General features: G+C 50.8%; 1 protein-coding gene across 1 annotated transcript; it reads left to right on the forward strand.

Moving 5' to 3' along the window:
• Nucleotides 1–7,045: 7,045 nt before the first annotated feature.
• TNFRSF6B (TNF receptor superfamily member 6b) lies at nt 7,046–14,784 on the forward strand. Its single transcript, XM_069802406.1, has 5 exons — nt 7,046–7,151; nt 7,559–7,728; nt 8,283–8,661; nt 10,707–10,904; nt 13,857–14,784. Exons 2-5 carry the CDS (start codon nt 7,687–7,689, stop codon nt 14,132–14,134), a joined length of 897 nt encoding a protein of 298 aa, XP_069658507.1. The 5' UTR covers nt 7,046–7,151; nt 7,559–7,686; the 3' UTR covers nt 14,135–14,784.
• Nucleotides 14,785–16,075: the final 1,291 nt, after the last annotated feature.

Consider the following 16,075-nt stretch of genomic DNA (forward strand, 5'->3'; position numbering starts at 1 on the left):
GCACTACTGACAGGGGTTTAGATTCTGAAAACAAGAATAAATAATGCCGAGAAAGCCCTAGATATTTGAATTTTAAGTGGGAAAAATTACAGAAAAAATATATGTATGTATGTATACGTTGTAAAAATGAACAGAAAAAGGGTTGGAGCAATGGTGTCAAGAAGGTGGTAGCATTAAACTCTCGTCCTTCAAAAGGACTCCGAGTTTTGTGGCTTGGTGACTGTGTTATGTTTAATGATGGAAAAGCTACATTTTGCTGGACTGAAATCTAGCCAGAAACATGGAAGAAGACAGCTTTGTTTCCCAAAAAACAAAGCAACTCCATACCTGAAACGTGCTTCATTATATTTGCGGGTCAAGTGTTTTTTGTTGAGGTCGCACCTTCACAAGTTGTGCCCTGAGTGTTCTTTATCATCACTTGTTCTCTTTTGCTTTTTTTAACGAGTATAGCAATAACTATTGCATTACAGAAGTTCAAAAAAGCGTGGGGGGTGGGGGGAGCTGATGTTCTCGAGGGGGAAAGCAGCTCAGGCCAATGCTGATGTTTTGCAGTTGGCAGCTTTGGGGCAATCTGAATTGTCCGTGTGGGGTAAGGCTCACAGCTGCTTCCGAGCAGGTCCCTGTGACTTCTTGTGGCTGCTCATTTTGAATTCTTGGTGCGTTCTCTCAGCCTGGGTGAGGAGTGGAATGGGAGCTCTTAAGAGCTGAATGAAGGCTGGGAGTAGTGAACAGTAAAATGTTACTTAGTGGTAAGATAGTTCAGTGCCTTGTCTACTCCGTGAAGTCTTTTCTTTGGGGAGAACTGCAGCTTACTGCTTATGCCACTGGAGGGAAACCACAGCACAGGACATGAGCTTTGAACATCTTCAGAGAGGCAGTGAAATGATGGTTTTGTTTAGGTTTGCCTGTTAAGAAATCATCTGCTACGGGCTGCAAAAATGCTGTAAGATCCAGCAAGACTGAATGAAGCACTTAAAAGGTATGTGTGATTTGCTGGGACAAAAATTATTACACTCTTTTTTCCTCTCAACTAGAGTAGTTTTCTAGCTGTTCCTTGTCCTTGCCACTGGAGTTGTTTTAGGTCTGGAGACTGTTCCTACCTGGAATGGTCTGTTGCTAGTGAGACAGGACAGAGAACTGTGTTAAAAATATCTCGGTGCCTTCAAGAGATTCACACATTCCTTCTTTTATTCTTAAGCAGTTGGATCATCTTGCTGAAAAGATTTACTGTTATATGCCTTCACTAGCTGAACCCACCCTGACAAGCTCTGGAACGCTTCAGTGTCCTCGTCAGTGAACCTGCCATGTGCAGAGGGAATTGATTTGGAGTTGGTCTGGGTTTGTTGCTGCTTTCTGGTGGGGTGGGGGTTGCACTGTAGCAGGTCTGGAAGTCTTGGTTCCCTGCTGTTGGCGTCTCGGGCAGGACAGATGGACACTAACGCGTACTGGTGACGGGAGAACGTCCAGTCGGCAGGAGGTTGTCCTTGTCTGTGCCTTATCCGCTCATCACTTAGTTTTAGTTTTAATAATGAACAGAACTTAATGATTCTGTCATTCCTGACCTATCTTGGAGATGTCTGCTGAAGAGTTATGCCTGTCAATTGGGAGGGGGTTGGGGAAGCAAGCTGCTGCACCCCTGACCAGTGGTGAGCAAATAGGCTTTTACATGGTATTGTCCTTCACCAAGGAGTAAACCTGAAGGAACTCCTCTTGTGGGAGAACACGATTCTGAACTTGAGGGCAGGTCTTAAGGCCTCTACTCTTGTAGATCACTTGGTGTCACTAAATAGCAGCACCGTTACCTGTTAGGAGAGTGTTTATGCTGGGGCTTCCAGGGCATTCTTCCCTGGTTTACGGGAGACGCCTGGCAGCGATGTTATCTGACCTGCGATCAGCTCTCCAGCCTCTGCCCAGCAGCTGAGCACTGTGTCAACCACACATTCCCCATGGCAGCTTGCTCGAGAATCACTTCTCACCAAGGACAGTGCATACGTGTTTCCACTCCCCATCTTCCAAAGAAATGTTCAGAGGCTCGTGTGTCACCGAACCTTTGGTGACTTCAGTATGGTCCTCCTAAATGTGTTCAGAGTGCTGCTTCCTCCCACGCCTGCCCCAGCAATAAAGCTGCTTCCAATGAAACCTTGAAGAAGAGGGTCTCCAGGAACCAGCTGTCAGGACATGCTGCAGGTAGCAGTCTTCTGTCATCTCGAAACTACTTGAATTTACAAGAATGACAGATGGAGATCGTACATTATTTATGAAGACCAGAAAGTGAAAATAAGAATTGTTTCAGAAAAATCTATGTTGTTCTGTGTGAGTAAAGGAACTGATCCAAACTGAGTGCTCAGGGAGAGGAAAACCTATCACGGACACTCCTAGCTGATTTTGGGAAGCAAATGACACACGAGTTACAGATCATGAAGGAAGTAGATATTAATCTCTCTTTATTGCCCCTGCATTGCAGTGCTATGACTATACCTGCAATATTGTCTCCAATTTTAGTGACGTGTCATCAAAAAAAATTTTCCCACTGATTTTCCCAAATAAAGCTGAAAGGACTTGGGAAAGAGACCAAAAATAACAAAGCAACTCTTGTGTGAGGAAAGAGATTAATTGTGTCTTTGCCTGGAGAAGCAGCTACTGACGGAGAACAAGGAATTTCTTTGCTTTTTGGATTTTTCTCTAAATATTAATAAGAAACCTGATTTTGCAAGAGTAGTTTCGAAAAGCTGTGCTGCTGGACAGCCTGAAGCTCTCAGAAGTGTGAAGTGATGTCCTGTGCGGGGAAGTGAAATCAGAGCCATGAGAATATGATGCTGAATTCCTTTTCTAAGCTCCCTCCATGGGTCAGAAAGTCAGTAGTGAGTCGAATTGTTGCTTTCCAGTGATCGGGCAGTGACCCCGTAAACCCATTCTGGGAGGTTCATTGGGCAAGTAAAAAAACAGACAGAAAAAAGATTAATTGGAGGTTGTTGTTCTCCCAGACTCTTACCTCCCTAGAAGGCAGAGATTGCCTGGGGAAGCCCTTTCTGTCCCATTGATGTGGTATTTCACTCTCTGAATATCAATCTGATGATTTTTTGTCGTTGTTTAATTCTGGACAAAATAAATTGACAATGCTACACTGCGGTATGGTGAGGAGCTGCGTGCTTAGAGTTTCATGGCATATTAGGTCCGTCCCAGCACTTATTGTGACTAGGATACAGGACTGCCACGAGGTGCCATCCAGGAGATGCCACCTACGTTCGCTTCACACGTCTTGTGAGTTCCTCTGTCAGGTGTTCTTAGCAGGCAGCACAGGAAAGGGTGTTAATGGGGTTTGGCGGTTTTCTTTCAATCAAAGTAGAATACCGAGGGAGACAGGGAAGAAATTAAGCCGTTCAGATTACTTTTGAGTAATCCTTTTATGAATGTCATGGTATTGACTGTTCATCACTTCAAACCGACTCCCAAGCTTGCAAAAGGCTGGATGACCTGATTTTTGTTGCAACTTCTTGGAAAAGTCTAGATGTGTCAGCGAGAGGGCTGATAACAGGCTAAAGAACCATGTGAAAACCATGGTAGGAAAACTGAGATCAGCTTTCTGCCTGCCAGAAAAGGAAACGTGCTGCTGTTGCCCTAGGGCTTCTCCAAAATGCCAGGCTGTTCTCGGCCGGGGTGAGCCTCGGGCAAAAGACGTCTTGCTTAAACTTTCTGGCTGGGTAAGCTGCAGTGCAGGGCTTTGTGCTTGATTCAGACTAGGGGCGAGTTTCACCCAAAAGAAATACCCTCAAGAGGATGTGCCTCAGTCCCATGGGAGTGCTGGAGGATTAATTGATACTTTTAATTACTGAGATGATGCATACTGATGAAGCAAAGCCCTAGCAGCCCTTGGCTCAGGGATTATGTCAAAAGGCGTTACAAATCATCAGGACTACTTTGGGGAGCTGCAAGTGACTGAGATAAACCAGCAGTAGAATTAAAATCTATTTTAGAGTGGCCTGTGAAAATCAGCCCATCACCTGTTCTGTGTAGAGCACAAATACCTGTGGCCCTGCCTGTGCCCTCCACTTATTCAACAGCGCTCTCGGACCAAAACATTGAGCCCCTTCGATTCCAGCTAGAGTCAGAGTTTTTTCTTTAACCACGATGGGTAGAAACTGGTCTTACTGGAAGGAGCTTTGGATTCCTTCTGACCATCGGGGTTTACTTCCAGGTAGCAGAAAACTGGGTTTGATTTTCTTTCTTTGTAAATCGTGTGTTTAGCTCTTGTAGATTTGATCTTTAACAGTGTTAAGAATAAAGTCCAAGAGATTCACCATCTGCAGATCCACTGACTGACAGCTGGAGGGGAAAGGCTTATTCTGGTGTTGTGGAAGGCAAATGCTCAAATGTTAATTCTCTGTAACAATATGCAAAATAATTTGGCTGCTGGCTCTTGAGGAGAAAAACCTCCACGTCCTCTCACCTCCTCACTATGGCTCCTTCACGTTTCCAGAGGCTTTGCATTTGTTTTTTTGAGTGCCTGATCTGGTTTTGACTATTCGCGAATGCCTGTCCAGAGAGTCTCTTTGAGAATGAGATGCCGCCTCCTCCTCCTCCTCGGGGGTTGCTGGAGGATGAGGGGAGGCTGTCGGGGACGAGCTCTCTGTTCCTCTTTCCTCACCCACAAGTGCCCACGCGTCTGCTCTAGGTACAGCACAGGTTGCTCTTCAGGACACCTTCTAGACAGTGTCTGGGTGTAAACAGGGTGTTCGTGCCTGGGCTGTATGCGTGGGATAATATTAACGTAAGAGATGTGACTATACACGGGGGGAACAAGTGTGAAAAGAGTATTTGGGAACACTGAGTGTTGAGACGTGAGGACATAAGGAGCCCAGTTCTCACAGAAGAAAGATACTGCTCTGTAGGATTGCAGTTCAGACCCACAGCTTGGTCATACGTGTAACAACTCTAAAAATGTAAGGAACACCACGGATTGGGGTGTTGGGCCTCCCAGTGCAGAACAAAGTACAAAATTTTCCAAACTAAATTTTTCTGTGGTGCTGTATTTGGTGTTTGATACTCATAACTGTTCACTTGATGGGGCAGAGGACATACATGGGAATGGGAGACACTTGAGAAAAATACAGATTGTGACAGCTGCCAGAGAAGCTTATTTAGAGGATGTTGGGCTGGCTTATAAAAACAGTCTCTATTCCTTGTGGACAGCTGCATTCCCAAGTGGAATTCCTTTGTTGTAGCCCAAACAATGGTGGGAAATGTGTTCAGAGCCCCAGCGTGGGGCAGGCGAGTACTGCTGTTTTCCGAGGCGGCGGCTGGTGTCCTCTTCGTCAGAGGTCTTCAGAGCAGACAGCAAAGCCTGACCTGAGAGCAGCGAGGCTATAAACAGCAGTTCCATGGAAAATGACCTGTGGGAGGATATTTTAGGCCCTTCAGTGTCTCCACATGGCGATGCTTGAAGTTGTGCATTTTAAGCAAGTGTGTTTATGGATTAGCTACTGTTTTCAGACTGCTCTCTTACATGTCTGTCTTCTGCACAAGCAAGGCTTTGCTGGGTGATCGTTGTTAGCCCTGTTTTATCTTGAGAGATAGTACTGGTGGTGGTGCTTTACTGGTATAAAACCTGCTAGCTGGGTTTTTTCCTAGTCATAAGCCTGTTCAACGTGCCAAGCCAGGGATGTCAGAGCCCTGCTGGTGGCAAGGGGGTGGCTGGGGGTCCCGGGAGCTGCGAGCTGTGCCGATGGGAGAGGGCACGAGGAGTTTGTGACCCAGGAACCGGCAGAGTTTATGTGACGGGCAGTGGCAGCAGCCCAGCGTGCAGATCACAGCACGCTCTCTTGTGCTTTTCACAGATGCAGATGGCAAGCTGTGACATTAACAGGGGTGTAGTACAAAAATCATCAGATTTCCCAGCTGAATACTCTGTGCGTTAGGATGTGATTTGTATGTAGGTGTGTTTTCTTCTCTTCCATTGATTGGAGAGTTTAAAAATGAGAAAAAAGCTAAACTTTTTTGTCAGCTCGCTATTTGGAATTGGTTGCAGCTTTCCCCTTCTCTGCGTCATTGCACCGTTTTGCTGATAGGAGAGATGGTGTCGGGGAGGAAATGAAAAAGCAGGTTTTCAGGTACAGAAGACGCTGTGCTCTTCATGGGCTCGGGGAGGTGCTCTCCTGCTTTTACACCAAGGACTAGGTAAATTCTGTGCTTTTTCTCCTTCTCCCTGTGACTGCGGTGGGGGGGGACCAGAGCAGCTACAGCTGGAACAGAGGGACGGTGAGCTCTCCACCGTGTGCCTTTCTAGCACGTAAAGCACTTTGCAGAGGTGGCCGTGGATTTTTTTACCTTCAGAGGGAACCTGGTGAGCCGGGGCAGGAGGACAAAATCTGATGTATTTAAGCAGGGGCAGTGCAGAGAGGGCAGGCACCAGTAAATGCACTCCTGTGTGGCTCTGCTAAGCACTGTACATGTAAGGCTAAATTCAGTTTCCCCTGAACTCCTTGGGGTCCAAGACTTATGGCAAAGTGTCACCTGTAAGATATTGAAATGCTGACCTGCTCAGCTGCTGGGTGCTGTTAGCCCATAAAAGTGTTTTAGTGTTACAGTTGGAGTTAGTGTCATCCCCAGTGCTCTGGAAAGGAGAAGGTTGAAGCTCTGAGCCGGCTTCAGAAATGTATTACCGGACCACTAAAACCTGGGCTTTTTTAGCAGGGTTTGTGCCCTCGCAGCGTGCGGGAGGCTGGACGGGGGTTGGCACATCCTGGGGGGGATTCAACAGCGAGAGACAAGTGCTCTTCTTGCGAAGTTATTTAGCATTTACAGCCAGGGGAGGGAAGCGCTTGCAGGGGCATTTCCCTGCCTTTTCCCCCCCGCCTTTGCCTCCTCGCAGGTAAAAACTCTCTCTTTCCCCCCCCCCAAGAGTTCCGTTGTTTGACGTGCAAAAAGCAGGAACGGGAGGGAAAAAGGAGGTCGGGGAGGAGCGAGCGCTGGGGCTCGGCGGGGCTGGACGGGAAAGCGGAGCCGGTGCCCGCCGCGGCGGCAGCCCGGGAGGGGGCGATGGGGGGGGCGGGCGGGCCGGGATGCCGCCGGCCGCTTGCGCAAAAGGGGTCTTTCCCAGGGGCTGGGGCTTATAAAGGTGCTGCCCGGCCAGGGGAGAGGAGCGGTGCGGTGCGGTAAGGGTCGGGGATGCGGGGCAGGGTGGGAGGGAGCCGCTCCCGGGGGATGGGATGGGATGGGATGGGGAGGGAGGCCAAGGCTTCTCCTCCACCATCTCGCCCCCTTCTGCTCCCTCCTTGGCCGCAGCCGCTGCTGTGGGTCCCGCCCGGGCTTGGGGGGGTGATTTTCTTCCCCCCCCCCCGCCCCGAGAGCTTACTCATATCGGGGCGATGGGTGCGTCAGGAGCGCGGTCGGTCGCAGCCTTCCACCGGTAAACCGGTGCTATAAGAGTCTGCTGCTGTCCCCGGGCTGGGGAGAACCGGCATCTCCCTTGGAGGAAGGGCTGTCTGAAAAGCAAAAGGGAAAACTCAGCTTTTTCCTAACAGTCCTTACCCGTTTCTCTCTCTGCTCTAAAGCCGGACAGCCGGATCGGCGGTGCTGCTGCAGAGGAGCTCTAACCCGGCTGCTGTCCTCAGAGCCAGCGCCAGCCTCTGAGGAACCCTCTCTGTCTCCCCAGGTTTGTGATCGCAGCGCTCGGAAGCCCCCGGTGCTATGTTATCCTGCCACATGCCAAATTTAAGGCATCCATCCAAGGTAATGTACCATCCGCTCTTAAGGTTGGGTCCGTGTGCTTTCAAAGGAAAGATAAACAAGACTTGGGGATTCTCCAGTCCTATACCGAGGTTCTGGGTTTCCAAAACAGTTTAGAGTTCCTATGGAGCACGCTATGTATTTGCTAGTTTGGGGAACTTCCCTTCTGTTTCCTGACCTGCGAAGTTCTTACCCCAAATGGTGGGGAACTGACTGCGGTGAAAAGAAGAGGAGGATGTGCTGGAGCTGCTTTCAGTACTGAAAGAGGGAAATAGGGTTGTGAAGGCACCACAAAGTGGGTTTGAGAAGCATCATTTGGGAAGGACGCTTTGTCACCCGGGATGGCAAGCGGAGGGCGATGGGGAGGCACATGGGGGGCAGCGGCTGGTCCCCAGTACCACCATTGCTTCACCCCTGGGGCTGGGGAGAGCATGAAGTGGGAGAATAACTTCTTGCATCTACAACAGTAACGAATTCTGTAACGCAGCAGCCCTGTTTGCTGCTTCTGCCTCTGCAAGAGGACGAGCTAAGGGCTCTTTGTGCTGTCCTTGCTGTAGTGGATGTTTGCCCCTCTCCTCCTTTTCCTGGCTGAGCTCGACTGCAGCGCCCAGCCCACTTACCAATGGAAAGATGCTGTGACGAGCGAGAAGCTCACCTGCCAGCAGTGCCCGCCGGGGACCTTCGTGGCACAGCACTGCACCAGGGACAGACAGACGGTGTGCGAACCCTGCCCGGATTTGCACTACACGCAGTACTGGAACTACCTGGAGAAGTGCCGGTACTGTAATGTCATCTGCGAGGAGAAGCAGGTGGAGGTGCAGCAGTGCAATTCCACCCACAACCGTGTCTGTCAGTGCCAGGAGGGCTACTACTCGGAGATGGAGTTCTGCATCAGGCACTCCAAGTGCCCACCGGGCTCCGGCGTAGAGAAACTGGGTAAGTACCCTAGCTAGGTGGCTGCGGCAGGGGTCTGCATGCTCCTGAGGCTCTTGTTGCATCCCAAAATCTCCACTGGAGCTAAAAATCACGGAGAAATACAGTGGTCAATGATTGCCCTTAGCCTGACCGACTGCCTTTTTGCTCACCAGCACAGTGCCAGCTTTGCTGGTGTGTGAAACTGCTCCTGGCTTCTTTTCCAGGGAGTGGTTGGTCTGGTTTTTCCCCAGCTTTTGCTCTGAAGGCCTTTTAAATCCCCCAGCACCATGCTTACATGGGACATGGTAGTCCTAGTTACCCGCTTCTCCTGCCACAACAGGCAGAACCTGTTGATTCACCCAGAGATTTACCCATCCCCGGCGCAGCAGCTCGCCCTGCTGGGGCTCTCGGCAGGTGGAAGGGTCTGAGGGGCTCCTGCTTCTCTGCCAGCTCCCTCCTTCTTGCAGGCAGGTAGCCAGAGCACTAATTGTCTGGACTGAAACAGACTGCTAATGATGAAAGGACACATTCACCAGCATGAATGTGTGTTGCTCTGGGGCTGAGTTTTGTGGTTTTTATTGAGCAATTGGGAGAGGGTGTATTCAAAACATGAAATGGCTACATGGACAGGTTCCAAAACTATTAAATCAGCCTTGTTTCGATTCATGAGTCTGAGACTTTGTCCCCTGGTGAGACGTAAGTCACAAAAGATTTTCAGGGGTGTTGTTTTCCCACTGTTTCCCCAGCACAAATTCGCCCGGTCCCTTAGTTGCCCCCATTTGTACACGTGCATACTTTCTAAAAATACTAATTGCCTATGAGCGGGTTTCCCTCTCACTCTCCCCTGAATCACCAAGAACTGGGCTCTGCCTGGAAACCACAGCCGGGTATAATAAAACAGCGTGGGCAGCATCAGCAAGAACAGCGTTATCTTGCTTCATGCTTTGAAGCGTGGAGGCTTTTGGAGTCCTTCCATGCACGGCACAGAAGAGCTCCAGGCTTGCAGGCCGGAGGAGAAATACCTGTTGTCTTTAGCTGATGCTTATGGCTGAGGTTTGGGGTGTAATTTTTCTATAGGATGTGACTGTTATAAAATGCGGTAATGCAGTAAAAGCTGAACTAGGTCTCTAAGCAATGTGGGGAAGCCCTTTGAAAGTAAACGTCAATTTGGCTGGAGAGCTGGCTGTAGGACTGAGGAGCCATGCGAGCAAGCTGGGGCATTTGAGGAGAAGCTCATTTTTTGTTGTTGTTATTTTTTATAAATGGCTTCTTGTGCGGGTTGGATGGGTCCTTCGATCCGTGTGCAGATCCTCTGGGGATGCAGGCTCTTTTTGGCTTTCCCATTTGCAAACACTGACTCAGGTGTTGGAGTCATCAGCTGGGCTGGCTAGGACTTCTGGTAAAGCCAAAGCTATGGCCCGAAGTGGGTTGCAACAAGGTAGAAACCTTGTTCTTAACTAGATATATGACGAGGAGATGAAAAGGGGTGTGAAATTTGCTGCCATCAGGGCCATTCCCTCTTCTCCCAGGGAACGTGCAAGACACCCTGGTGCAATCTCACTCACGTGGCACCGTCCCTGTGAAACGGCGGTGGGTCTGGCCTGGAGCCTGGGTGGGAAACTGCAGCGCTGCAGAAGCGAGCAGAGCTTTCACCTTCTCGGCAACTTTTACTTTCACTTGGCCAGGAGCCTCCTGACTCTGCTGTGAATCAAAGGGCTGGTTTGGCACTCAGCTTACCCATTGTCCCAGCTGATGTCTGCCGCCCAGGACGCGGCCCTTTTCAGTAACAGATGAGATCTCCTCTTGTGGCTGGAGGCTGGTGACAATTTATCAGTACGTGCCAAATGCTTTGGCCTGGGAGATGACCGGGGAACTGCTGTTTGCCCTACAAAAGGACACGAGATGCCCAGGGGAGCTGCAAGCAATGATCCTTTCCAAAATGTCACCATCGTGCTCGAATGGTGTCTGGCACTCTTCGCTCTGCCGGCATCGTCCCCAGCTCCTGCCCCTCTCCTTTGCCAGCTTATCACCCTGGGCTAAGGGTCCCCTTGCCTCCCCATGTGCAGGTACCCCCTTCGAGAACACCCAGTGCCGCGCCTGCCCTCGTGGCTTCTTCTCTTCCTCCAACTCCAGCACCAAACCATGCCAGCCGCACCAAGACTGCGAGCAGCAGGGGAAGGTGACCAACGTGCAGGGCAACCAGTACCACGACACCCTCTGCACCTCCTGCAGACTGGGGAGAAGCAACAGCACGCAGGGACCAGGTGAGCTGCCGTGGCTCTGCGGGCTGGCGGGGGGGATGCCGGGACCACGATGCTGCCGGGGCGAGAGTGAACTTTCTGGTGACTTTTTCCTACTTAGATGGAAAATGAGGTGAAGCGGCTTGTAAAAGTAGGAAGTGATCTGTAATTATTAGTAATTATGGATAAAATATAGACTGTCTGCCTTTCTTCCCCTCCAGGGTCGATCCCATAGGGTGAAGGCAGGGTGCAGGGCTTAAGCAACAGCCTCTGCTCAGCCAGAGCCTGTGCAGGCTCCTTGCTCAGTGAGAACAAAGAGCTGGCAGTGAAATCCTGCCCGTTCTTACCAGGGACTGTGATAAGTGGGGTTGCTGGGACACGAGGACAGTTTTGGCAGCTGTTTGGCTGTACCTGACTGATAGCTCGCGGTGATAACTGGTGGCTGGCGGTCATGTAAACAGACACGGTGTGAAGGGCTGTGCTACCCAGCTCGGGTCCTGGCATGCCTCCTGCGCTCACTTCTCCCGGGCTTTCAGCCTGTTTTCCGGGAAGCTTTTGTTGTGGCCGCAACCTTGTCTCGTGCAGGTTAAATGGAGCAGAGTCCGTGGTTTGTTGGAGCTGAGCGTAGGGTGGCTTTTGACCTGTTAGGTGAAAAAGTAGAGACGTGGTGTCAACTGTGTCACCGCGATGGTGCAAACGTAGCGCTGAGCCTCAGCAGAGGCTGAAGGTTGGGCAGGACCCACCAGTGGGCACGGATCATAGAACACCAGGTTGGAAAGGATCTCAAGGATCATCTGGTCCAATCTTTCCTGGCAAAACCAGAGGGCAAAGGAGCGGAGGAGAGCAATGGGCTGGCTCTGGGGGTGCTTTGTAACATGCACCACATCAAGTTAGGGCATGAGAAAGGGACTGAAAACCATCTCAAGGGCCTGATGTCAGTCAAGGTGAGGCAGGCAGCTGTTTCAAACCACCTGCTCTGCCCTGAGCATCCAGCCAAGATACATGGGAGACAAATACAGCGTGACTGATCTGGGTGGCAGTGAACCTGCACCCTCAAACTTTAAAAAAAAAAAAAAAAAAAAAAAAAAAAAATCCGTCATAGAGCTATAGAACAGCCCAGGCTGGAAGGGACTTTGAAAGTTCATCTGGTCCAACCTTTCAAGGGAAAGGGAGCCTGGATAAGAATATCCAGCACCATGTCCAGCCACATCCTGAAACCTCCAGCGATGGGGACTCCACCACATCCCTGCAGAGGTTGTTCCAATATAAAAAAAAGTCTTTCTTCCATCAACATAAAGCTTGATAGAACAGCTTCAAAGAAATCTCTTCCACGGTGATGGAGCAAGGAGACTGTCCCCCCCCCAGCAGCGTGTGAGAGAAACTCTTGCCTTTCCATCCTCTCCTGGCACTGCCAACGCAGGGCATTTCTCCTTACGAAGCCTGACTCATGCCACGAGCTCCTTTCCAGGAGCGTGATCCCGCCGGAGAGAGGAGATGGAAAGCTCTGTCATCAGCGGGATTCGGTCCCAGGGATAGGGGGGGTGGTCAGGTGAGGGCTGCGTCAGCAGCACATGTGCTGCTGCTTGTTAGGCAACGGCACCTGCGGCCAGACCAGCCTTTCAGCTATTTATAGAGCTAGAGGAGGCCCGTGAGCAATGGGAACCGAGGAGTATTTTTAACTCTGGTTCATCATGATTTCACTCTGGAGGCGCATGGGCACCTGCCTTCCTCCCTGCTGCAACAGCAGTCGCCGGAGCAATTCAATATAAACCCTGGGTTTGCAGGAGAGGCACAGTCTGGGCAAGAGAGCTCAACCCACCCCACTATCACCAGCAAAACGGTTCTCAGTTTACAATGGCACAAAACTGGGCTAGTCTCTCCCTGATTGAGTAATCATTTGTCTTCGGTCTCTTGAAAGTTCGTTCTGATTTCGTTCCTTACACTGGACAAGGTCCAGTGGTGCTTTAGCCAGCTGGGACTGGGTCTGTCCAAAAGCCCCAATCTGGGCTGCACTTGGGGCTGGTCCTGTCCCAAGATGTAAAAAATCTGCATGGGAGAATAGAAACTTTCAGGAAAAATAACATGTGTAAATACTTGCTGCAGTTACTTCAGATTCCTCTGGAGTTTCACTCTTCCCCTGTTCCGTGGCAGGGAGGAGCATGGAAAAGGTATATTTACTTTTTTCAAAATGACAGGAACTTTTCCACATTGTTTTCTAACTGGCCTGTATATGATGGGCTGCTGCTGGGAAATCCAGCCTGTGGCGAGGGCCGGGCTCAGCCTTCCAGAACAATTAGCTAGCAGAGATGGGCCTTGGCCAGTTAATGATGCAGTATTTGGTGCTTTTCTCCTTCTTCCTTCTAACCTCATTTTTTCTATGTGCAAAATGCTTATTCTGACCTGCGTGTTCCATCACCCACGTGCCAGCAGCACGAGCCGGCTGCCCTCCCTCTTGCCCCTTTGACTTAAGCAAAGGATGACCCTGCTGCAAGCCAGATGCTGCCGCATCCTCGGGCAGGGACCCACGCTCTGCCTGGGCACCCGTGTGCGTGGGCAGAGGTGGGCAGGCGGTCCCCAGCTCGTGTTCATGGATGTACGTGGCCGTGTGAGTTAAATACCCTCTCGAACGCAGATGTCCTGGTAGGTCTCACTGGGCTGGGACCCCTGGTCCGAGCCGTGGCTGGAAAGCGGAGCCCAGGTGAGGACAACGTCACAGAATCATAGAATGGTTTGGGTTGGAAGGGACCTTTCAACGTCATCTAATCCAAACCCCCCCCGCCATAAGCAGGGACAGCTTCCACTAGATCAGGTTGCTCAGAGCCCCATCCAACCTGCCCTCCATTGTTTCCAGGGTTGGGGCATCAACCATCTCTCTGGGCAGATGTCCCACCGAGAGGCTCAGTAGGGCTGTGACCTGCTCTCCCCATGTCCCACAGTCCCCTTCCCTCTAATCTCCGGGTGTTTTTCTCCCACCAGCTCTAGGAGACGACGACTGCGAGCAAGCCATGATAGACTTTGTGGCGTACCAGAACATCCCTGTCAGAAAGCTGAAGCGCCTGCAGCAAATCCTGGAGGGCTCGCCGAGGAAGCAGGCGCTGGGGACCAAGGCGGCCATGCAGGAGAAGTTCAGGGCTTTCCTCATCCACCTCAAAGAGGGGCACTACGAGGTCACCAAAGAGCTGCTGGACGCGCTGCGAGCTGCCAAGCTGCACTCCGTCGAGGAGAAGGTCCGCGAGCGCTTCCTCCTGTCCTGAGAACACGAACTGAACTTTACGGGTGGTTTTTGGTTTGATTTTTTAATTCTGTGGCTTCGTTAATTTATTACTCTTCCCAAACCTAACTTGAAATGCAGCTCTAGAGATGAGTGATGGGTCAGAATTAAACCATGCTGTGGCAGCTGCAGCGGGTCCCGCTCTGCATGCGGCTGCAACGCTGCTTCCAGGATGGGATGCTGTGAGCGGCAACATCCCTGCGCCCGCAGCCGGTGCAGCTCCCGGGGGCTCCCTGGGTGCTGGCCCCTGATTTTTCCAGCACTCAGCAAGCGTCAATATTTTATCAGAAGAGAAACATGCGGCCAGGGTTGTTTTTTCTGGGGAAGAACCCAGCTCCCCCTCTTTAGAAAACTGGCTTTGTTTTAAACTGCGTGGTTTTGTTTTTGTTGGGGTGTTTTTTCAGTTATTTAACAGTATTCCCTACAGAGGATTCACTTGCATTTGTTTGTCATGCTTTGTTTTGAGAAAGGAGTTTAGTGCTGGGACTGCTCTCAGTCTCAGTACCAGTAACTGCTGTCACTGGTACAGCCAGCTTTAAATTTATTTCTAAACTACCTGTTTTTATACTGTGTGTGAGATGTTTTCTAGAGAAAGAAACCAAAGAAGTTATTTTATTATACAATTCTCTGTCACCAGAGTCCTTTCCTAGTCTTATTTGGAGGAGAGAGGTGGTGTTGTGAGTCCCAGACCATCCTCTTCTGACTCCGCTTACCCTTGCTCGCTTTTTGCCCGTGCTTCACCCCAAGATCACACGACATCAGCCATCCACACGACACAACAGCCCACCAAAACGCGCCTCCGTGAGCCACAGCAAGGCTGCACATGGGATATAGCCTGTCTGCATTGGGATTTGCCTCCAGTGTGGCCAGGGTGAAGCTCACATCCCTTGGGTCAGCCCAACCTTGTCACCTTGAGCCCCAGGTCTGTCCCCAGAGTCAACCAGACCCTGTGGCGTGCACTTAATCAGTCAAGAGCTGTGTCTTGGGGCATTTGTGCTGACTGCAGGCGGGGTTTTTTTTTTTAAGCTTTGCAGATGTCACTTAGGGAAGTCAACAAGGGTGACCCTCTCAGGCATCTTTCAGCCTGTAGCAATGATGACACACAGCCTACATGTTCTGCCTTGAGTGAGTTTGACTTTTTTTATAGCTCTTTTTTAGCTGAGTTGTTGCCAGGAATAGTTTGTGGTTCAAAAGACGAATATTTTCCTGCAGCTAGGAGCTGTTAAAAGCACTCTGAAACATGTGCTATGTGAAAGCATCCCCACACTTCCCCCACGGGAGGAAGGCTGACATAACCCAGCACATGAGGGGATTTTAACCTCCCCTTGCTGCCCGCAGACACATCCTGGGTTCTTCCTGCTGCAACAACAAGTTTTTCACCCATGGCAGGCTGGATGAATGGGGCTGGTGCTGGGGGCAGCGCTTGCTTTTTTGTGGCTCCTCGTAGCTCCGGAGTCCCTGGGTGTCTGCTCGCATCTGCTTGGTGATGCAGACTTGCAGCTGAGGATCCCAGACTTGCAACTGGGGATCCCAGACTTGCAACCAGCTCACCCTGGTTTTGGGCTCTGGGGATGAAGAAGTTCAGTGATCCTGACATTGCCCTGGGTCAGTTCAGCCAGAGACAAAGAGAAGCAAACGGCTGAAAAGCAGCAGAGGGGACCCCTCGCTCGCACAGCTGCATTGAGCCAGGACTGATCCTGGCAATCCCCTCGCAGCTTTGTCGAGCCTGGCCTCGAAATCCTACAAAAGAGGCTGTGCAAGGGACCGTAGCTCCCCTTTCCAATGCTCAGTTATCACCACGTCTAACCTCTGCCCTGCTGAGCTGCTTTATTCCAGTGGGCTGCAGCTCAGTGCCCAAGCGTGACTTACTCCGAGTCCCTTGGCAGTAGCGAAGTGCCGACGGCACGGTCCAAGAGCAGCTAGG

This window comes from Haliaeetus albicilla, chromosome 2, assembly GCF_947461875.1.
Source record: "Haliaeetus albicilla chromosome 2, bHalAlb1.1, whole genome shotgun sequence".
In the NCBI taxonomy this organism is placed as follows: domain Eukaryota; kingdom Metazoa; phylum Chordata; class Aves; order Accipitriformes; family Accipitridae; genus Haliaeetus; species Haliaeetus albicilla.

What these genes read in the sequence shown, in the direction of transcription:
- TNFRSF6B (XM_069802406.1), top strand. Translation starts at nt 7,687, where the DNA reads ATGTTATCCTGCCACATGCCAAATTTAAGGCATCCATCCAAG. An exon ending in CTCCGGCGTAGAGAAACTGG is followed by an intron (nt 8,662 to 10,706) that starts GTAAGTACCCTA and finishes CCCCATGTGCAG; the next exon opens with GTACCCCCTTCGAGAACACC. An exon ending in CAACAGCACGCAGGGACCAG is followed by an intron (nt 10,905 to 13,856) that starts GTGAGCTGCCGT and finishes TTCTCCCACCAG; the next exon opens with CTCTAGGAGACGACGACTGC.